At 31.3% G+C, this 23,128-nt stretch overlaps 1 protein-coding gene across 3 annotated transcripts in view; it reads left to right on the top strand.

The window, feature by feature from the left end:
• The first annotated feature begins 249 nt into the window (after nt 1-249).
• The window catches only part of LOC129229230 (kinesin-like protein KIF2A), a 55,777-nt gene continuing 32,898 nt past the window's right edge, over nt 250-23,128 (top strand). The window contains exons 1-7 of one of the 3 annotated variants that reach the window (XM_054863491.1): nt 250-262; nt 498-615; nt 6,662-6,756; nt 7,184-7,276; nt 10,268-10,301; nt 13,005-13,049; nt 19,426-19,590. In XM_054863491.1, the coding sequence (XP_054719466.1) occupies nt 555-615; nt 6,662-6,756; nt 7,184-7,276; nt 10,268-10,301; nt 13,005-13,049; nt 19,426-19,590 (493 nt within the window). In that variant the 5' untranslated portion in view covers nt 250-262; nt 498-554. The other 2 variants (XM_054863492.1, XM_054863493.1) reach the window with 2 other exon arrangements.

Genomic DNA, 23,128 nt, shown 5'->3' with positions numbered 1-23,128 from the left:
TTTAGTGAATGCATCGAAATTACTTAAAACAAGAGGCAAAACTCATGAAATACGGTGCAAATCATTTAGACCAAAATTTAAAGTTTTACAATTTTACGAAGGGACTGAGTTGCGGTTGCACTAGTTTGTTTTCTTGTTTCATCTAAGCCCCTTATTAGGTCAAGAAACTTTATGTAAATCGGTGTGGGCAGCGGTTTCACCGGTCTTGAAAAACAATAAATTTTGCTACTGGCAACGTACGGCCCGCCAGCGACGATTGTGTGTATGTTTTGTCGTTTTTATTTCAAGTGCATTTAAATTTTAAAGTGTGCATACTTCTTTTTAGCTTTCATGAAAATAATAAAGTTTAAAACTTTACCTATGCTATAAATTTAATCTTATTCTCTACAGTCGTTTGAAGTTCTTTGCTTCCTGTCAATGTAATGTCGTTGGAAATCGTTATTTATTGAATTGTATGATTTCGAATTCAAATATCCTTAATTCTATTTTGTTTACAGCCTCCCGTAACTGGTGATATCAAAATAGGAATTCGAATTTAATACTGTTGTATCAAAATGGATGGAGATACTAATTGCCTTCACGTAGGGCAAAATGTTAACATCCAACGCACAGATGGTATGTAGAAGTATTCCTCAAATAATTTTAGTGTAGTTTTGGTTGATTTTGTTTATGCATTCTCCTAGATGTAACGAAAATATTTGCTTGAACCCATTTTTACCAATGTGAGTGACAGTACAATGTTCTTATTAGTAACACTATCGTCATAAATCGTACATGTCAAATTTAAAAAATCTAATTTCGCTTGTCAAATTGCATAGATCATGCCCATCATTTTTCATCAGAGTATGATATTCATTTATTTATTTATTTGTCGATTATGCTAAGCTGTTGCTAGTATTTTAATGTTTTTAAACATATCATCAGGACTCGATGTATAAATTGGTGGTATACCTACAGTTTGTCAAAATCATGAACCAAATCATTAGAGACTTTATTTTTGCCTCGATAATACGAAATTTATCAGTGTGGAGATGGGAAAAGTCAGGAGAAAATTGGAAGCTTTAGGGGACATAATATATTTTTTTCGGAAACGGTTATTTCCACTAGGAGGAAAAATTGAAAATTTTGAAATTTCTTGCGCAAAATTATGTAGTAAGAAATTTATAATGCTTATATTGAATTGTTTTTATTTTTTTGCGTTCAGTATCCTACATAAAATACTGATTTTGATAGTAGTACAAACTTTAAGATTCCTTGCATATCTAAGTATTATTTGCTACTTTTCTTATTAACACTAAATATATGCAAAAAACAGAATTAGTACTCCCAATATATGTTAATGAAATGTTCAAGTAAAAATTTTAATTTATTTTCATTGGATGTGTGTAGAGATTAGCAGGGCTAGAGAAAGTCTAAAAGTTTTGGTATTTATTTCTTTAGTGCAAGAGGTATGAGACAGAGATTTTATAAAAATTTTGAAGGCTGAGCTTAGCACTGAGACATCGACTATGAAAGAAATAAACTGATGAAAATTTAAAAGCTTAAATAGCATTTCTCCAATCCATATCATGATTGAACAAGGAAACTAAAACTAAAGTACCTAATGGTTAAAGCAAAAGGCAATAACTAAAATTGAGGCAGGACAGACACTTATTGATGTTGGCAATGAAAACATTTCAAAGCTTTTCAAAATAAATTTGAAACTGATGTATAACTTTTTACTTTCAAGATAAAAATAAATCATTTTCTCAACTTAGCTATAGATATTCTTTCATTTTTGTTTGTTACAGGCTTCACTGATATATATCAGTTGATATATATCCAATATTTATTATGAAAATATGATATTTTGGTATTTATTTTTTAAATTACGGTATTTTCAATGTAGAAGTTGTATTAATCATAGTAATTTTTTTTTTCATTTGTTAGTAAAAATAACCAAAAAATTATGTACTAGATATTTTTGATGTATTAATATTCTTTTTTAAAAAATTATTTTATATTCATACCCAAGCCTGGGTAAATACCCAAAAACTGGGTATTATAAAAAAAAATGCAAAAAATGAATACGATTTTTTTAAAAAAATCTATATATGAAATAATTGGTAAAACTGATACATACATATGTATTACACAGTTTATAATATTTTTTATTGAAAGACTTGATGAAATTATGAAAGAAACATATTGTGAATCTTTCTTTTCAATGTCGTGATTGGAGAAGTATAGGTAATTCAATGATGAACTTCAGGATTTCAAAATCACAATCTAGGTTAGTCATATCCAAAATGAAAAAAAAAAAGGAAGCACGAGGGATGTTTGGAAGAATAAACTGAGTAGTTATTAAGACTATGATGTTATTTGTTTTATTGCTGTTTTAGTGATAACGTGGCAAATATAGAAAGTTTTCACATTAATAAGCAAAAAAAAAAAAATCAAAATATTGTTTTCTGTTGCCTTGCTCATTTGGTCCCCGGTACTTCATAATGAAAATTTATTCAAACTATTTTTAGTGCACGCAATTAGTGATTTAGGGTGGGAAGGTAAATATTTTTTTGGGTATTTACCCGAAGGCAGGGTAAATCCCCTAGTAATTGGGCATTTTGAAAAAAAAAAAAAAATTAGGTGGTATCAAAAGGTGATGATTTTCTTTTTAAAACATAAACTGTAAAATGAAAGATTAAAAATATAAAAATTTATATATTATAATTTTTTTTTAATTAAAGGCTTAATGAAATCTAAGGCTTAATGAAAAAATGAGATGCAGAATACGCCTGAACACTTGAACTAGGCTTGGAGGAAATTTCTGCAAAAGATATAGATAAATAAATAGTAATAATAAATTGAGCGACATATTGTTACATTTTAATGTCATGCAGGGACATATTACCGAATTAAAAAAGACTAGGACCTTAAAAATTGATGTTTGCTTTTTTTTTTTTTTGTAACCAGTTTAGTTTTTTACTTTTTGTAGAATGGCTTTTTAATATTTGAAATTTGGCTATCAACATTGATTAGGCATATCCAACACATTTAATGTGAATATCATATTAGATTGCTAAGTTGTTTCACACAATAATTCTTTAAATATGTGATCAAAATACAATTTTTGGGCAAAAATTTATTGTTTTGCATATGATTGCTTATATACATAGTGGGATACATACAGAAAAGTATTTTAATTGAATATAAATTTTTGAAATAAATACCTGGGTAAATACCCATTTTGGGTATTTACCCTGGTTATTTACCCCTAAAAATAAATACCCGGGTATTTTACATCACTATGTGTAAGTAATTGTCACCATTCAGAAGTGGCAAAGTATTGATCAATTTTACAGTGTTTTTATAATGTTGGATACATCGTATGAGTTTTAAATAATGTGCAGTGGAACCTCCCCATTCCAGAAGATTGTTCAAATGGGGATGGTGAATCATTTTTAAACTCATTGAATCATTAATCTTTTTCAGACTGTATGTTGTGTTATTTTTAATGAAATAAAAAATAGCTCAGTAAAATACCACAAAATTTTATACAGCTTGTGGATTGAAAAAGTGATGAGACTGAGCTAAAGTGGCCTCGTGGCTCAACAAACGACAAAGTGACACTGTCCAAATTGCAGGGCAAGCATATGAGCAACAAGTTAACCTTTACTTGAGCAAGTTAAGTGAATAACAAGTTGAGCAAGTTTAGTGAATAACAAGTTGAGCAAGTTATGCAAATCAAATAACATGTTGAACTTTACTTGAGCAAGTTGAGGGAATAACAAGTTGAACTTTACTTGACAATTTGGTCAAATAAAGAGTTGAACTTCATCTGAGCAAGTTGGACGAATGGCCTGGTTCTACTGTATATTCAATTTATACCTTTCAGCAGAGCTGAATTTAGCTGCACACCGTCCCTAGGCAGACTTGAAATCTGCCTCCCCCCTTTCCCCTTGCTCGAATTTAAAAGCAACATTCCTTCACTTTAAAGTCTCAAGTAAAGCACTTTAAATGACAATTTCAAAGTTAAAAAAAGTTAATCTAATAAAAAATTATCAGTCTAGTTACTGGTCTGCTGTGGTTTATTTAAAAGATTCACATAAAAATACATTGTAATGTATACAACATGCATATTTTCATATTTAAATTAATAGATTGTGAATATCACTTTCTCATGTTCCTACAGTTTAATAGCATTTGTTGTCTTTGATTCTTTGAAGTCTTAAAGCTTTCATTTTTGTAACAGCCGAGAAAAATTATTGTAAAAAGACATTTATACAAACACAAATTATACTACGTGCTTAATTTCTGAAAAACAAAGAGCTAAAGCCCATCTGTATTCATAATAATTTCCTTATCTTAAATAGTCTGAATTCCCATGTTATATGCCAATATTCATATGAAATCGAAAAGTAGTACAGGAGTTAACATGCAAATTAAGCTCTGTTACCTATATGGGGGAAAATAAGATAAAATGGGAAATTAGCATTAACTAAAATTTTTCCGTATTCCAAGTAATTGCTCAATATATTCTTTTACACTGAAACATCCATGATGATGAAAACTTTATTTTTAAGCAAAGCGTAAAACAAAATCACTATTTTTTTCTAAGTATTATAACGTATTTATAAATCTTAAAAATGTATTGAATAGTAAGAATACTTATTTTATTTTTAAAAGTAAGCTGAATTGATTCATCTATTGTATGAATTATTTTATGTTGAAAATGTGAAGGAATTAACTGCAATTTTTTAAAGATTTTAAAAAAATCTGATTTAAATTAGAGACGTACCAAGTAGCACTTTGGCCGAGTAGTCGAGTACCGAGTACTCGGCCTTTCACTACTCGGCCGAGTACCGAGTTACCGAGTACTCGGCCTTTCACTACTCGGCCGAGTTAACAAGTACCAATTATGTTTTAAGAAGAACCACTGACACACACGTGATCAATTTTGAACTTATTGGAATAGTAGTATAGATCTCTTTGTTCATATAAAAGTTTTTAAAACTAAATTCCTGCTGAAATTTAATTTCGCATTATTTAAAAAATTTTGTTTACGTCAAAAATTTTACAAAAAAATTATTTTTAAAATTAAAAATTAATAAATAAAAGGTATGATTGATCAAGTTGGAATTAAGACAAACTATACCAATCTATTTTAGTTCTAGTCCGCCAAATATAAATAATTTTTAAAAGCAAATGTGCAGAAACACTGCACACATGTGTTTCTGCGTTACAAGGAACATCTTTATTAGTGCATAAAATGTGAGCTAAAGAATGTTAAGACATTGGACAAAAAAATCCGACTTTTGTCGGATGCCTTTAAATCTACAAGCTCACATTTTGTGCACTGAAAAAGGAATTTCCTGTAACGCCAAAACACGTGTCTGCAGTGTTCCTGCACTATGCTTTTAACGTTGTTTTATTTCCCTTTTTTTTAAGCAAAGGAATTTTTATATTTCTTATAACTAATTTTTGTTTGTAGCAAAAATCTTTTTTTATGTAAAAATTCCATATTTTTTATACTTATCTTTTTTGCACAATTTTTAATAAATAAGTTTTATTAACTTTGGGGACATTAAAATAAAGATTTATTCCATTTAAGCATTAAAAACTTCATTATTCTCAAAATTTAAAATTGACTTGTAAATGATTGCAGAATATTAAATATGCTTGTGCTTTTTTTAAATAAATTTTAATATCTGTCTTGGACAATATTCAATTTTTTGCAACTACTCGGTATTGGCCGAGTATCTGATCAAAATTTGGCCGAGTACCGAGTACTCGGCAAATTGGCCGAGTATGCCGAGTACCGAGTAGTTACCGAGTACTCGGTACGTCTCTAATTTAAATTAAAAAAATCCAACTTAAAAATTTTTTTTAAATCAAAAACTCACGAACCCTGGATTAAAGTAAAAATTTGCCGCTCCTGAAAATTTTACCACCCTAAGCAGTTGCCTACTCTGTCTATTGAGAAATTGGGCCCTGCTTTTCAGGGCTCTGGCATGAGGAAATTCGGGTCCGTTAACGCACTCTTCACAAATATTTGATCAATCAAAATGAACCCTTCACAAAATTTTGATCAACCGAAATGGATTTTTCACAATTATTTATTGTAAAAGCAAATCTGAAAGCAAAATAATGGCTAATTTTTCGGAAAGAAATGTCGGCATATCTCTGTGATGCTTGCGTAAAATGCCATGAAAACCTTAAGGATATTCTCCCCTGGAAAGAGAAAAAATACCACAAAATGTTCAGCTAAATATTTCATTGGCACCTATTTCGCCATGATCCCCTCTCCCCCCACCCTCAATGCATTTTTTTGTTTAAAAATTTTGAAATTTTGTTAGCACAGTTACTTCATTTTTCACAATAAATAAATAATAGTAATAATTTCATTAAAAATTTTTGGTTTTCACAAAATTATTTGATTTTTCACAAAAAAACGGACCCTGTGAAAAATCCTGGACAAATCCCAGCCTTTTCCCTCTTGTTCTATATTTTCTTCAAAAACTTCTATTTCTTGACTTAGTAACTTTTGCCCTTACATCCTGCATTACATCAGCAAAATGGCATTTCGTAAACTTTTAGATGATTGGGTAAAATTGTACTTTTTCTATAATGTTGCTAATTTTTTTTGATTTTTTGAAGATAATACATTTTTTTTTTCTTTAAGGTCGAATTCATTCAGCTGTTATCAGTGGTATAAACAAAATCAATAGAAGTCTGACTGTTGAATGGTTTGAAAGTGGAGAGACTAAAGGCAAAGAAGTAAATATTTGTTTAAAATATTTCTGTTTCACCGGAAAACCTCACTACAGCAGGCATGCTTTAAAATTGGCAGTCACCAGGTTTTCAATAACCTTTTCCTGGCCCTTTCCGGCATGCCGAAAAGCAAGGATATGAAAATATATTAAATTTATATATGTATATTCTATTTAACTTAAAGATTGTTGAGAAATTGATAAGTTAAATTACATTTCATTTAGTTATTAATTATTTGATATAGTTTGTTAAAAAGTTTTGCTATTAATTGCTATAGTTGGTTTTTGGAAAATGAAAACAAAAAAAGATGAATTCTACTGTACCAGTGTGTGCGTGTTTAATTTTTAATTTTATCATTTTGTTTGTGTAAAATGCACTTGTTTAGCTGTTTAATATTTAATTTAATAACTAGTTCTTTTTCTTTTTATTTCAGATTGAATTTAATATAGTTTATAGCCTCAATCCTGAATTATTTGCAGATAATGGGAAAAATACTGTTAGTAATACAATTAATTCTGTTAGGAAAGTAAGTGAAATGTTTTGATATTTTTTGAGTAAATGAAAAATTTTCTTTGCATGTCTAGCAGCAACAGTATATAATATTTGTTTTCAACTGCAGTTAGAGTACACATCTCAATTGTACCTTTGAAAAATGTGCTCCAAGCATGAAATTTATCAATTTAGCTGAAAATTAATATAAAATTTAATAGTTTCTCTCTTCTGTTCTAAGCATTTGAAGTATTCCATTTAAAAAATCATACTGTATCATCAAAAGAATTGTTATAATAGTTCTCTTCTTTTGATTAGGTTTTTCACTTAAAGTAATGTCAATTTACAAGATAATTATCAATAACCACATAAACTCTCAGTGAAGTAAGATTTATGGGTGAATATCAGGAAAAGTGCTAATTTAAGTCCCAGATAAATTTTTCAAGCTCTTCCAATTAAAAGCCAAAAAAAAGAAAAAAAAAAAAACTCATATAGTGAACTTTGTTGCACATGCAATCCATGACAAAATTTTGAGGTTTTACTTTAAGAAATGGCAGTAGAACCGTTTTAGTTGCTCTAAAATCATGTTCGTAACTGTCCCACATTTTAATCGCAAGTTTCAAAAGAATCCTGTGACCAATGTAGTTACTTTCTTGTCTTAACGACATTGAAAAAAAAAAATTTCAAAGATTTTAAATAAACATATTTTGCTTTTTACTTTAACTGATTAAGAAATAATTCAAAGTATCTTGACTAAGACTTGGTGGGTCTGATTTTCTCAAGATTTGTAAATTGTTCAGAGAAAACTACACTAGCCAAGAAGCTGTCATGTGAATTATTTTCTGCAAACCAACATATGTCATAAATCACGAATAAACAAGATATAAATGATTTAGAACTTAACACGGATTACAACCAGTCGGACAGAAAACAGAAGAGAATAAACAGCATTTTTATTATTTTACAAAAATGTTTAATATTTCTTACTCTGTACAAATAAATAGAAAAACAAGCAAAAATAAAATTTAAGAAAAATGTCCTAATTAAGCTGGAATTCAATAAAAATAGTTTTAGACAATTAAAGTTTTACTAAGCTTTACATAACAAAAAGAAATACGATAGATCCTCGTTTTATGCAGGGGTTACGTTCCACGGAAATGCCGCGTAAATTGAGACCTAATAATAGTGTTAAAATAAGGGTTTGGTTCCGTAGATAACAAAATACTTCATTTTAGTGATGACTAATTGTATAAGTTTAATGTGTACTTATATAGATTTTTATGCACAACATGCATGAAGAAACCATAAATTTCGTGTTCTGTTTATAAAGAGGAGCTGTCTATGATAGTCTTTTGACAGTCATTAAGAATTTTTCTCTGTAATTCTTTGCAGAGCATTAACGTATCTATGATCACTTGCGTCATTTTCATAATAGACTCTTCCTTCACTAACAAATCAGAAAGATAGTTTCTATTGTCTAGGAATGGCTCAAAATTTTCAATGTGAACGTTTTTGGTTGTGCGTCACCGACGTTGGTATCCTTGTTGGTTTTCACCTCCTTTGTCACTCCTAAAAGCTCTTCTTCCAGTGAGTTCTGAACTGTGCGAGTTTAATAACTTTACTTCTGGAAAGAGCTCTGGAACCAATCGCATAAAATGTCTCCAGTGGCCCAAGCTCGATTATTAGCATGCCAAAATGCATTTGATTACTCATAATCTAAGATCTTTAGGAGTTTGGATTTTGAAAGAGGGGAAAATGTTATTTGTTTGCCGCGTAAAACCGAAACTCATCCGCGTAAAATGAAATAAAGGTGTCAAATCTTAAACCACGTAAAATAAATTTGCATAAATTAGGGGTCTACTGTACAATAAAGTAAAATGCAAAAAAAAAAAAGTAATTAAAAAACAACAATGGATTTAATCACTTGGAGAACTTGACCTAAACTGTTGTTAATCATAGAAACTACAAACAAAATCTGAAACTTAACCATTCTTGAGTTACATTGTCTTTTATACTTTTCTTCAGAAAACGCTCAATTTTAACTACTTTTTCCTTTTCTTTCCACCCTAAGACAATTTCTACGCTTTGTTCATATGCTTACGTTACCATATGCTGCAAATGCCCCACCATTTCCATAAAATAGACGGAAAAAGAACAGCTTAGTTGTGTGTGTTTTTTGGGGGGTTTTATTTAAAAGAAACCTGGTCCATGAGCTTAAAAAAAAAAAAAAACCTGTGTTTTTGCCAACTCTGTTCAGAGATCAAAAATTCCTCATGTTGGTAGCACATTAGAAACCATTTGTTACTGAAGTGACGCATGCGTTACCGATTTTTTTTCACAATGCTTTCTTTGTGTAATGAGTTTGTTGACTATCTCATGATTGAAAAGTAGTTTAATTTCTTAAAATATGCTTCTAAAACATTACTTTCTCCTAAAAATAAGAGCTCTCTTATAAAAATTTATCTTTGTTTTTTCACCCTCTTTTCTTATAACTAAATATTCAAACCTTTGTTCGTAACTACTGCTCCAAAAGCCATAATTTTGTTTTGAAAAAGTAAATGTATTAACTTGTGCAAATGTACCTCTTCCCCTTCCAAATTCTGAATACATGTAAAACTATATTATCTCTTTTAGGGATTTTTTAAAAACACATCAAGAGTTTAATGCCTAGAAATACTATGTTGCCAACATGGAATAGACACCCTTTATATTCGTTTTGTTATTTTAAGGAAGGGGGTTTTTTGCAGTGCACATGAAGAAGTTCTTTGTGCATAGTTAATAGTGCCATTTTGACATTATCATTTTAAATCAGTACTAATGAAATATTTATGTAAGATGTTAAAATTTGCTAAAGTCTGTTCAAATGTGTCTATTGCTTTTCCGTGCAATTATTTTCTTCTTTAATGCAGATTTTTTTTTCATTTGCAATCACTTTTTGATTGGTTTCAAAACTGCTACAAATCACAATTTCAGTACTTAAGTTTCCTTTCATAATTTAATTTAAAGGTGAAACCTTTTACTTTTTTAGGTCAACAGGCACACAGTTTTCACTCCTAATAAAGGTAAGTTTTTTTTTCTTCTTTCATTGTTTAAGCCTTATCGTATCTATTTTATTAGTTGTTACACCACCAAATAAGCTTATAGATGTAAAAATTATATTCAATGATAAAAACTGTTGTAAAATAATTTTAAATGATTCAACTCACCCTCAAATATATGTGTAAAACCATTATACATAAGAGGGTGTAGAAAAAACTTGGATTGCTACTTTATTCTTTAAAAAAAAGAAACTTTATGACTTTCATGATGTTCTGAATTAAACATGCTAATTACAACAAAATGCTTTAAAAAACATTTCAGTAGCACTGTTTGATGAGAGATCCTGATCAAGGCTATGACAAATGTCGTCCATTATAAGCAAACTTATTGCACCTGTACTCCCACCTTTTCTTGAGACTTTCTATGTTTGTTAAAAATTGTGTTCAAAAACAGAAGATTACCCTTGTAATTGAGATCTTACGAAATGACTTACAGGGTTCTGGCCAGAGGAAATTTGGATCCGTTAACGGGCCCTTCACAAAATCCCGATCAACTAAAACGGACCCTTCACAAAATTCTGATAAACCAAAATGGATCTTTCACAAATTGCTTATTGAAAGAGCAAATCTGAAATCAAAATAATGCATATTTTCGTGTATAAACCAATAATTTTTGCAACCTTTTTTTCAAGTTAAATTAGAGGAATCAACTTAAACAGAATCTGCTAATTTTGCAAAAAAAAAAAAAAAAAAATCCCCACTCCTGTGATGCTCTTGCAAGCCAAATAAATATAATGCTTGTTGTTAGTCTCTTTAACAGAAATTAACAGTTGAAAGTCAGTTTGTTTTATCATAGTTGTTTTGCAGCAGTGTTGTTATAAACTTCTCTGAAAAGGCACTTTTCTCCCCCCCCCCCCCATGATTTAAGAAACAATAATAAAAATAATATACATCAGCGAAATAGACTTAAACTGCAAATGGATAGTAGGGCTGGGGAAAAAATGGATTGTGTCAGATAGGATTACGAGCTTGAAAATTATCGCCACTTCACGTCTGGCGTTAAACTTTTATAGTGACTTGATTAGAAAATATTCCCATCATTTTACTGGCTTGGCAATATTTGCGTTTTTAAGGTGTGATGTTTGAACATTATTTTCGGAGAAATTGTATGGTTATGAATTTTTGATGCTGACAGCGATTATTAAAATAATAAACCTTTTTATTTACCTTTTTTATGCTTTTGATGCTTTCATTTTGAAAAATGCAATCTGTTTACATCCGATATGAGAATCATATTTTATTCTTTTTTCAAGCTAACTTCGTTTTATTAAGATGCAAATAAATGAAAAGTCTCTATTTCTGTTACAATGCTTATTTCAAGTTTTTAAGTGGAATTTCATTTTCCTTTGCGAGTCGAAAATTAAAATGCTGAATCGATGGTTTAATTTTATTAACCATCGATTCAGCATTTATTTCATTTTCCACCAAAATAATATTCAAACATCGCACCTTAAAAACATAAATATTGCCAAGCTGGTAAAGAGAATATTTTCTAATCAAGTAACTATAAAGGTTTAACGCCAGACGCAAAGTGGCGATAATTTTAAAGCTCGTAACCCTATCTGAAGCAATCCATTTTTTCTCCATCCCTACTATCCATTTGTTCTAAGTTCATTTTGCTAATATACAGGGTGATTATAATTAAAGTTCCACTTTCAAAACGCTGTAAAAATAAAACCACTGGTCAGAATGACCTCAAATTTCAATGAAATATTATCGAAGAAGGGGGAAAACGTATGGCAAAAGAAAAATAAATAGTTGGAATTTTTAGCAATAGATGAATAATAGTCTCAATGAAAGACCTGACTGTCCCGATCACCTGATCTTAACCCGTGTGACTTCTGGATATGGGGCTGTCTGAGAGCTATTGTATTCAGTGCTCCGATTGCAAACTTTGCTGAACTGAAGGCATGCATTGCGCAACACATTCTAAACGTGACCCCAGAAACACTTCAATCAGTCGTGGAACATGCTGTTTCTCGATTTCAACTTGTTACAGAAAACGGGGTACATCATATTGAACATCTTTTGCGCCAGTCTCACGAAAATTAAAGACCGATTTTATTTTTACTGATGCTTTTGATGCGGTTTTCGGCCTCAGGACAATTAAAAACCGATTTTTCCCATCCGATGTGATATGACCTTGCTGTGTTGGATGGGCTTACTTAACTAACAGTATCACACCTGTACCCTCGTGCACGCTGAGTAGTACAGTGTTTTAACGTATAGTTTACACCTTAGGTAATATTTTATGATTTATTTGTCATTTGTAGACCACTATTAAATTATGCTTACAGCGCCATCTATTGCTAAAATTTCCAACTATTTATTTTTCTTCTGCCATCAAGTTCCCCCCCCCCCCCCTTCTTCGATAATATTCCGTTGAAGATTGATGTCATTCTGACCAGTGGTTTTATTTTTACAGCGTTTTGAAAATGGAACTTTAATTATAATCACCTTGTATATTACGTATTGTTGTTTAAATCATGCACGGGGAGAAAAATGCCTTTTCAGAAACATTGAACTGAACTTCAAAAATTTGCATCCTTTAGATTCAGAAGCTTTTAGAAAAGAAATATTGAATGCTTTTGATTTTAGTTTTCTAGTAGTATATTTTAGAATAGAGGAAATAAAATGTCTTAGTTTACAATTTCAATCTTTTATTAGATGCTTTCCGCACTGATGTTCAGAAGCATAACAAGAGTAATTCAGGTAAAAATCGGTCAACACTTTGCTACCTGATGCTTAGCTTGCAATTTTAAATTTTCAATCTTTATTGAGAAAAGACGAAATAATAATAATAATAATAATTTTATTATGTGAAAAATGCAAAATAACTTATTTTATTTATCTTTTTGCAGTTAAAATCAGCATACTATTTACTTCTACTTCAACCTTTTGCACTTGCTTCCACTAAACTTTTTTAGCAATGCTTGAGAATTAATTGATTTTTTTTTCTGTGCTCTCATTAATGTGTTTTTTCCTTTTTGAATATGTATTAGTGCAAAAATAAATCATAAAAAATTTCTTCAATATATCATATACTGAAATCTTCAAAAAATTGTTTTCATATCTGAGAAATATGGTACAAATTAGAGACGTACTGAATACTCGGTAACTACTCGGTATTAAAATTCTGATTGGATGCTCGGCCAATACCGAGTAGTTGCAAAAAATTGAATATTGTCCAAGACAGATAAAATTTATAAAAAAAGCAAGCATTATATTCTGTAATCATTTACAATTTATAAGTCAAATTTAAATTTTGAGAATAATGACAGGGGTCTGGCCAGAGGATAATTGGGTCCGTTAACGGACCCTTCACAAAATTCCGATCAACCAAAACGGACCTTTCACAAAATCCAAATCAACCAAAACGGACCCTTCACAAAATTCTGATAAACAAGATCGGATCTTTCACAAATTGTTTATTGAAAGAGCAAATCTGAAAGCAAAATAACGCATATTAAACGGATAATTTTTGGAACCTTTTTTAAAATCAAATTAGAGGGATCAGCTTATACAAAATCTGCTAATTTTGCAAAGAAAAAAAAAATCGGCACTCTTGTGTTGCTCCTGCAAGCGATAAATAATTGCTACTGCCAAATAAATATAATGCTTGTTGTTTGTTTCTTGGAAAGAAATTAACAGCTGAAAATAAGTTTAGTTTTAAATAATTTTGTTAGTTTGTTTTATCACAGCTAATTAGCAGCGGTGTTGTTGTAAACTTTTCTGAAAAGGTGTTGGTAAGCACTTTTCTCCCCGCTCCTGATTTAATAAACACTAATAATAATAATTTATATCAGCGAAATGAACTTAGAACTGCAAAGGGATAGTAAGGGCGGAGAAAAAATATGATCGCTTCAGAGAGGGTTACCAACTTCAAAATTATTGCCATTTAGTGTCTGGCGTTAAACCTTTATAATGACTTCATTAGAAAATATTCTCATCATTTGACCAGCTTTCAATATTTGCGGTGTGATGTTTAACTGTTATTTTGGAAGAAAATTATATGGGTTTGATTTTTCGATGCTAACAAGGATGATTAACTTTAAATAAGGTCTTTTACTTGCCGTTTTTTTCTTTAGATGTGTGCATTTTTCAGAATAATCTTAACATCCGATATGAGAATCATATTTTGTTCTTTTTTCAAGATAACTTCGCTTTATTAGGATGCAAATAAATGAAAAGTCTCTTTATTTTTGTTAGAGCTCTTATTTCAAGTTTTTAAAGCAAAATTCCATTTTCTTTTATGAGTCAAAAATTAAAATGCTGAATCTGTTTTTTTTTTTTTGCTTCAACTGTGTCCACAGATATTAATGATATGTTTATCACAGGACTCTAAAATGCAATTTTAAAATAACTTTATCAAAAATATTTCTTTTACAAGCCGTTTTTATATTTTTGATTCCTTCACTTTGAGAATTGCGATCTCTTTGCATTCGCTATGGGAATCCGATTTTTCGAATTTTTGATGTTTAGTACGCTTTGTTAAGAGGTAAACAAATAAAATCTCTTTTTATTTTTGTTAAAATCACGAAATGTATACGTTTTAAACGAAATTCTGTGCTTTTTAAGAGTGTCTTGGGTCAAAAAGTTAAATGCTGAACCCCTTTGTCTGAATTTTATTTATTTTTTGTTACAATCATTTTAAATACTGTAGAGAAACATTTCTAGTATAATTTAACACAATGTAGAATGGTAGATAAATATTACTACTTGAGAGAGCGATGCCCCCCCCCCCCCTTCGCCAAATACTAGAAAAACACCTCAGAATGATATTTTCAACATAGAAGAGGAAAACACTCAACTTTAAGTTTAAATGATGCAGTTTGTGCCCTCTCTAAATTCTATAATTTCGTTTTAATTATTTTTTTTTGCAAAATTATCTGATTTTTCATAAAATTAACTCATTTTTCACAAAATTAATTCATTTTTCACAAAATAATTTGATTTTTCACAAAAAACGGACCCTGGGAAAAATCCTAGACAGATCCCTGAATGAAGTTTGTAATGCTTCAATGGAATAAATCTTTATTTTAATGTCCCCAAAGTTAATAAAACTTATTTATTAAAAATTATGCAAAAAAGGTAAGTTCAGAAAATATGGAATTTTTAAATTAAAAATGGATTTTTGCTACAAATAAAAAATTAGTTATGAAAAATATAAAAATACCTTTGCTAAAAAAATGAAAGGAAAAAAACAACGTTAAAAGCACCGTGCAGGAACACTGCAGACACGTGTTTTGGCGTTATAAGGAATTCCTTTTTCAATGCACAAAATGGGAGCTCGTGGATTTAAAGGGCATCCAACAAAAGTCAGATTTTTTTTGTCGAATGTCTTTACATTCTTTAGCTCACATGTTATGCACTGAGAAAGACGTTTCTTGTAAGGGGGGGGGGCAGAAACACGTGTCTGCAGTGTTTCTACACATTAGTTTTTCTGCTTTTAAAAATTATTTATACTTGGCGAACTAAAACTATGATTGATTGGTATACAGTGAAAACCCTCCCAATGGACACCCCTCAAAGGCCCTCTTATGTGGACAATTTTTAATTCTCCATTTCCAATGCAAATAACATTATTAAACCCCTGTCCTGCGGACACCTCTCTATTGCGGACAAAAAAAATTGTCCTGTTAGTGTCTGCATTAGAGGGATTTTACTGTAATTTGTTTTAATTCCAACTTGATTAATCATACCTTTTATTTATTTATTTTTAAATTTAAAAATAATTTTTTGTAAAATTTTTGACACAAACAAAATTGTTTATATAATGCGTAATTAAATTTCAGCAGGAATTTAGTTTTAAAAACTGTTATATGGACAAGGAGGTCCATACTACCAGAGGTCGAAATTAGCATCAGCTACTTAGGTGCCATTGGCAACCAATATTTTTTTCTTAGGTGCCGTTATGCTTTACTTGGTTGCAAGTTGCAAATGCGTTCAATAACATGCTGAAATTTATACTAAACTATAATATGCATGCAAACAAGCTGATATATATGTACAATGCATTAAAATAATGCATTTTGAAATCACCTGCTAAGTTTATACAAGTACCATAATTACTATTAACTTAATTTAGTGACATAAAACCAAAAAAAAAAAAAAAAAACAAATTCTAGATTTTAAAAGTATTAAAAATATTGACAAGATGCAAAAGGATTGCAATCTTGAACACGATACGCAATTTTCCACAAAGTACAAGTTTAGTGTTGGAATGATTTCGAGAATAAATTTATTCATTAAAAAGAAAAACAAACTCAGAAAATAAGTTAATCTGAAGTGGCATGCGACTAATTGTCAAAAAATATTAATATATTTACAAGATGGAAAAGGATTGAAGAAGGTCAAAAGCGAGAATACACTTCCCGCAAAGCACGTGCTCATTGTCCGCATGTTTTGAAAAGAATAATATATTATGAATAAAAATAAAAAAGAAAATAGGCTAACCTAAAGGTAGTATATGTAAAAACAAATTCTAGATTTTAAAAGTATTAAAACATTGACAAGATGCAAAAGGATTGCAATCTCGAACACGATACGCAATGTTCCACTAAGTAAAAACAAGTTTAGTGTTGGAATGATTTTAAAAATTTTTTATTCATTTAAAAAAAAAACAAACGCAGAAAATAAGTTAATCTGAGTGACATGCCACTAATTGTCAAAATATTAATATATTTACTTACAAGATGCAAAAGGATTGAAAGGTCCAAAACGAGAATAAATTTCTCACAAAGCACGTGCTCATTGTCCGCATGTTTTGAAAAAAATAATATATTATAAATTAAAATAAAGAAGAAAATAAGTTAACCTAAAGGTAGCATATGTAAAAATAACTTCTAGATTTTAAAAGTATTAAAACAGTGACAAGATGCAAAAGGATTGCAATCTCGAACACAATACGCAATTTTCCACAAAGTAAAAGTTTAGTGTTGGAATGATTTCGAAAATACATTTATTCATCAAAAAGAAAAACAAACGCCGAAAACAGGTTAATCTGAAGTGGCATGTGTCCAATTGCCAAATAATATTAATATATTTACAAGATTCAAAAGGATTGAAAGGTCAAAAGCGAAAATAAACTTCCCGCAAAGCACGTGTTCATTGTCCGCATGTATTGAAAAAATAATATGTTATAAATTAAAATAAAAAAGAAAAAAAGCTAACCTAATCGTAGCATATGTAAAAATAACTTCTATATTTTAAAAGTATTATAATATCGGCAAGATGCAAAACGATTGCAATATCAAACACCAGAACTATTATTCCGAGAAGAACGTGTTCAGTATTGAAAATTGCATTTATGATGTGTTTTGAAAAACAATTGAGCGCAATTTAATAAATATCTTTAAAAATAATAATAAAAATAAAAAAAAGCGAATGAACCGCCTGCACTAATCAACAAGAAAACTACTTATTGTTTCGAATCTTGCAGTAGGACAACCATCGATGAATCCAGTATCTTCTTTTTTTCCAAAATCTTTACAGACTTTACATACCATCAGGTCTGCACCCTTTCTTTCCAACCACGGAAAATGCTTTTGCCACTTGATGAAAGTTGCAGCGTTGACACTTTTCCATGTACATTTAGAAGTCGCATCTACTTCGTCATTATTTTTTTCTATTTCGACTTCATTGGCAATTCTTGGCCGTTTATTTCCGCTAGTATTTAGTGGCGTAAAATATGACTTTAAGTTACGTTTACTCATATTTTTAACAAATAAAAAATGATGGTAGCGATGATTAAAAAAAAAAAGAAAGAAAAAAAGATGAGCGAAATCCTGTGCGAAAAAAAAAGGAATCCTCGTGCTCGCTGTGCGTTCGTGTTACGATGGGGGGTCGAACTTGAAACATGAAAAAGATCAGACCATCTACTCAAACAACCCTGAGATGAGTCCGGTTTTGGAGGGGTGGGGCGATCGGGGGTACACAACACTAAGGGAACAAAGGGGAGAAAAGATTACTCCAGAAAGAGGAGGAATGGAGGGGTGTGCTTGCAATGACATTGGCTGCTACAGTTCGCGGGCGAAGGTGGGGGGGGGGGAATTGTTCAAGCTTTTCCGACTGAAAGCGATACTTCCAGGAAATTTTCCGCGATCGCAATGCACGCAGATGTTTTTGGAGACAAATCTTCCGAAAGTGAAAGCTTAGTAGGGGGGGAAAGCTAGGCGTCACAGTGACGACTACGTTTCAAATCGCGGTCGTCAAAATGAAATTTACAGTTGCAAAATACGACTAACGACCGCTAATTTCGAGCACTGCATACTACTATTCCAATAAATTCAAAATTCATCACATGTGTGTCGGTGGTTCTTCTTAAAACATAATTGGTATTTGGTAACTCGGCCGAGTACTCGGCAACTTGGCCAAAGTGCTACTTGGTACGTCTCTAGTACAAATTTTAACTAGATGAAATTTAATTCTTTCTTTTAAATTTTAAGTTTTTTTTCCTCTCAAAACTAGAAAATAATCTGCAGGCTTTATCAAGAATCTGTGGCATGTCACAGTGTTGTGCTGTTTTGGGCTTGTTAGTGTTGAATAGCCGTAACAAGTTAATAGTGACCAGCTCAAATACAAAATCCAGAGATTGCAGTTTCACCCCTATTTTAGGCTTATCATTCTGGAATAGCCGTAATACAGTTAAAGTCAAATATACCTCATCTGAAAACAGTGTGTTGGTAGCTAGAAAAATCCAGCATCTCAATGTGTGGTCCCTAAGCTTGATATGGCTCCACTTCAAAAAGTGAAGATAAAACTAGAGTACTGTACTCATGTTTTTGTTTCTTTGTGTTGTACATTGAGAGTTTCTTGTTTTAAAACTATTGCTTATAAAAAATTCTATTCAGAAGATCGGAGAAGCTGTTATTTTATTTTTAAGACTTTAATCCTAAAGCCTTTGTTTTAATGCAGGATTTTAATAGATAGTTCGCAAATTTCATCAAAATTTCAGATGTCAAAAATAGGCTGTGCCTTCGAATCTGTTAAAAAATGAACAGAAATTAAACAATCAGGACTAGATTATTTATTGCTGCTTTAATTTTGTATTTACACATTTGTAGCTAAATGTTTTATTTCACTGCAGGTTCTTCCTTACCCTTGAGACCAAAGAAAGCTCAGTTAGAGAACACACAGATGGAAATCAAATGTCCTCCACCTCCTACACCGGTTGTTGCTCCTATAGTTTCTTCAGGAGGGGGGCCGCTTCAACCAATACAAAAAGGAGTTGTGCCTCCTCAACTTGCGGGACGTAAGTTTTGTTTAATATCAGATTTTTTAGGAATAGAATTTGTGATTTAAGGTTTGGTAAGGGACATTATATTTCTCCCTGAAAAACAAGCGTAGATAGTAATATTTCCTTTCCATATCATGTGCGTTTTATTAATTTTTTTCCCATGGCAGAACCAGCCGCCCGAATGAGAGGTCACAGTGGGCTCCCAAAATTCCTTAGGCATCTTATTAGGCAAGTTTTGTCTATTCATTTGGAAATTTGAAGCCTGTTTTTTATTAATTTTTTTTAATGATATCCATGGGTGCAAGACCTTCAGTCTCAGGACAGATTTCAGTCTTGACGAAATCTCCGAGACGGAGGACGGGACGGAAAGAAATTCAATGACTTTCCTTCAGTTTTTACTTAAAAAAAAAAAGAAAAATTGGGTGTTTGAAAATATGCTTTGATCATTATATGGTACCATAACCATGAATTTACGTACCTCGATATTCTCTCGATTTTCCGCAATGGGCTTACTTTGTTTGCCACTTACTTTTGAAGGTTTGACTTTTAGACTCGCCCCGTTTAACTTTTTTTAGATAGCTTTGTTACTGCCAACTCACTGCATTGCAGACTGGAGTTGCTTGCTATTCTCGTAGATTTTTTGAACTAATCTCTTTTTGTCTCTATTTAAAAGATAAGTCTTTTCTGGCACTATTTTCGATCATCCTTTCGCTTTTTCTTATTCATTTGCAATTTTTTTTTCTGAATTTAACATACATAAACAGTGTTTGTACGCTCCTTCAAAACTCCTCCAAAAATCCTTCATTCAGGATATTTATTTGAAGGGCCCTTCAAACGCCTTCATTTTGGTTTTAACATCTTCAAATCTCCTTCCTTTTTAGTTCAAGACTACAGAATCAACCTCTATGACAGTAACTTAAAATACTTCGATTGACAACTTTGTCGCAAGGGGGATTATAAAGGGGCAATATTAATGTAGTAATTTCGTATATTTATTTTTTTCTTAAAGATGTGATTTACAAATTGATCATAAAAGTTGAAGGTGAAAATATTATTAGACTACTAAGACATTTCATAAGTGAAGTAAATCATGCTTAAATCGTGCTTGGCTATTTTTTCAACTTTTATGATAATAGTTTTTTTTTCCTCCACCACACTCTCATCAGCAAAAGTCAGGTTGTTTAGTTATTATTTAAATATTAAAAAATGCATAAGCAAATGTAACGGAAGATGCTGTACCCACGGGCGGTTGTACCTACGGACGTTGGTCGAGAAATTCTGGGTATCGTCGAGAGATCCTAATTAGGGTTCAACATGTATCACAGCCCTCTCCAGTACCCCAGGAAGTTTCAACGCCATCAAACGAAAATTTAAGATTCTATCACATTTTTTTTGGTTTTAGTAGGGTCTAAGTAAAAAAACATGAGCAATTTTTTTTTCATCTGTCGTGGATTGTATTATTCATTTTTGTTGTAGGTATCATGATTCCCTGTATTTTGAAGGTTTTGTTTCTGATTTTTAATGTTTTTAAACTGTGGTCTCCCAAAAGTTTATGTTCGGGATGCCCCTGGGCACAAATAAAAGTATTTCATTAAGAAATGCAAAATATATTGTGTGGAAGGCTTATAAAAATTAATGGTTTTAATTCTATTTAAAAATGGATACAATGAGTATCCTTAACGTTTATCATGAAAGCAGGAAGTAAAAGTTTCCAATTGGGGCATGCAGACTTATTCTATCTGTATAGTAGAATTCTGCTAATCTAAACTTCGCTGATTCAAAATTCTGGTTTTTTGGAATGGATTTTATTTTAAAAATTAAAATTGAAAAATTACCTGGAAAGATTTTCTAAAAAACACTTTTTTAGCTTGCGTTATTATGCCGAAACTAAGCTAAATTCAAGGATCATATTAACAAATATATTCACAGAGTCTTGGTCTTCAACCATGTGCTAAGCATCTTTGTTATTCTGGCAGCAAGCAGAATTTGTTTCCCAGAAGGACTCATAACATGCAAATCTTGCAAGGATTAAAAAGCTGCCAGCATAACTTGGCTGAGAGACTTTTTACCATGTCTCTGGGGTCAGAGGAAAAATTATAGACTTCGACTCTGGCTCCTTTTCTCTAAACTCAGTCTGACTCTGATTGTGCAGCACTAATGGAGTTGCAGACTGAAAGAGAATGTCAGACTTTTTTGGAATCTTAAAGCCTCCAACTCCTTTATCCCAAAATCAGTCGGACTCTGCAGCCCTGCTTTTTAACTGCCAACTGAGTTGCAACTTTCACTTTTAGTTCTGAAAATGAACATTAGTTAATTTTATCTGTATGTTTTGCGAATGCAAGATTTTTGTTAAATGTACCTACCTTGCCTGCTGTTATTTACGTTGGTGACCCTTCATGCAGTAAGCCGGATAGGAACTGCAGGAAATTTGTTTTAGCTTTTTGCTTAGAGGTAGTTCATTTTGATGAAAAAAAAAAAAATTCAATAGTTGATTTAGCTGCTTTACTTCCCATTGTATATTTCCTTTTTAAGGTTGAATTTAGGAGTGTTACTTCAGCTGTATGTTTCAAATTGTAAATATTTTTGTATGTTAGCAGGGAAATAAACTCGAAATTAAATTTGATTCAAAACAAAGTGGCAGGTGAAAATACTGGAGGGGGAGTCGTCACTCCACTGAAAACTTTGAATTTTAGCCCCTGTAATGCATACAATTTTGCTCATAAATTTGCACATTACTTGAAGAAGCTATACCAAACAAGTCCTCTCCCCTTATCCCTCCCCATTTTTTCTTCGTTTTTTGTACTGCTGCAGCCTTTTGATTTGTCAGTTGTAAATATCCTTTACTTTAGAAACAGGTATCCTCTCATAAAAAAACCTCAGAAATGTGAATCATTTTGCCGATATCATCAAATGAACTTAACAAGTTTTTCTTATGGTAGTTTTTCATTAAAAAAGAAAAAAGAAAAAAAGGATATTACATTTTAGAAAGATTCTTAGTAATACTTAAATATATCACAGTAAGGCACACTACTAAAGGGGAAATTTCGAAATAATTTGCTCATTGTGCTCACAAAAGTCCCTGTAGCAGTGCATCATAAACCAGCTTTAAAACGAGCGGTCTGAATCGGAAATCGGTGTGCGCATCTATCTATTCGGTTAATCGATGGTTGTTTGTAGCGTAAAGTTAAATTTAATGTTAAGTGATGAGGACTCCTTTCTCCATTTCTTTTCACTCGGCTATTTGGTATTCTGCTGTATGTGTTCTTGTGTAATCAAAGTAGCATTTATAACTCTACTCCTCCCAAAGCTACGGAATGTAGATCCTGGGGGTAAAACTTAAAAAATTTGCAGAAGAATCAGAGTGGTATGGGAAATTTATGATGAAGAGGGTGTTACATTGTTTTGAGCAGAATTCCTATTTTATTAGAGAAACAATCTTTGGCCTTTAAAAAAAATCTTTTAAAATAACCATTTTTAATTTATGATAGCAAAATTTAGCCCGAAGTGGCACACGTTGCCTGTACCTCAAAAACTAGCCTTGTATGTGTAATAC

Source organism: Uloborus diversus, chromosome 9 (genome assembly GCF_026930045.1).
Source record: "Uloborus diversus isolate 005 chromosome 9, Udiv.v.3.1, whole genome shotgun sequence".
Taxonomy (NCBI): domain Eukaryota; kingdom Metazoa; phylum Arthropoda; class Arachnida; order Araneae; family Uloboridae; genus Uloborus; species Uloborus diversus.
This window is presented reverse-complemented; position numbering and strand designations above follow the sequence as displayed.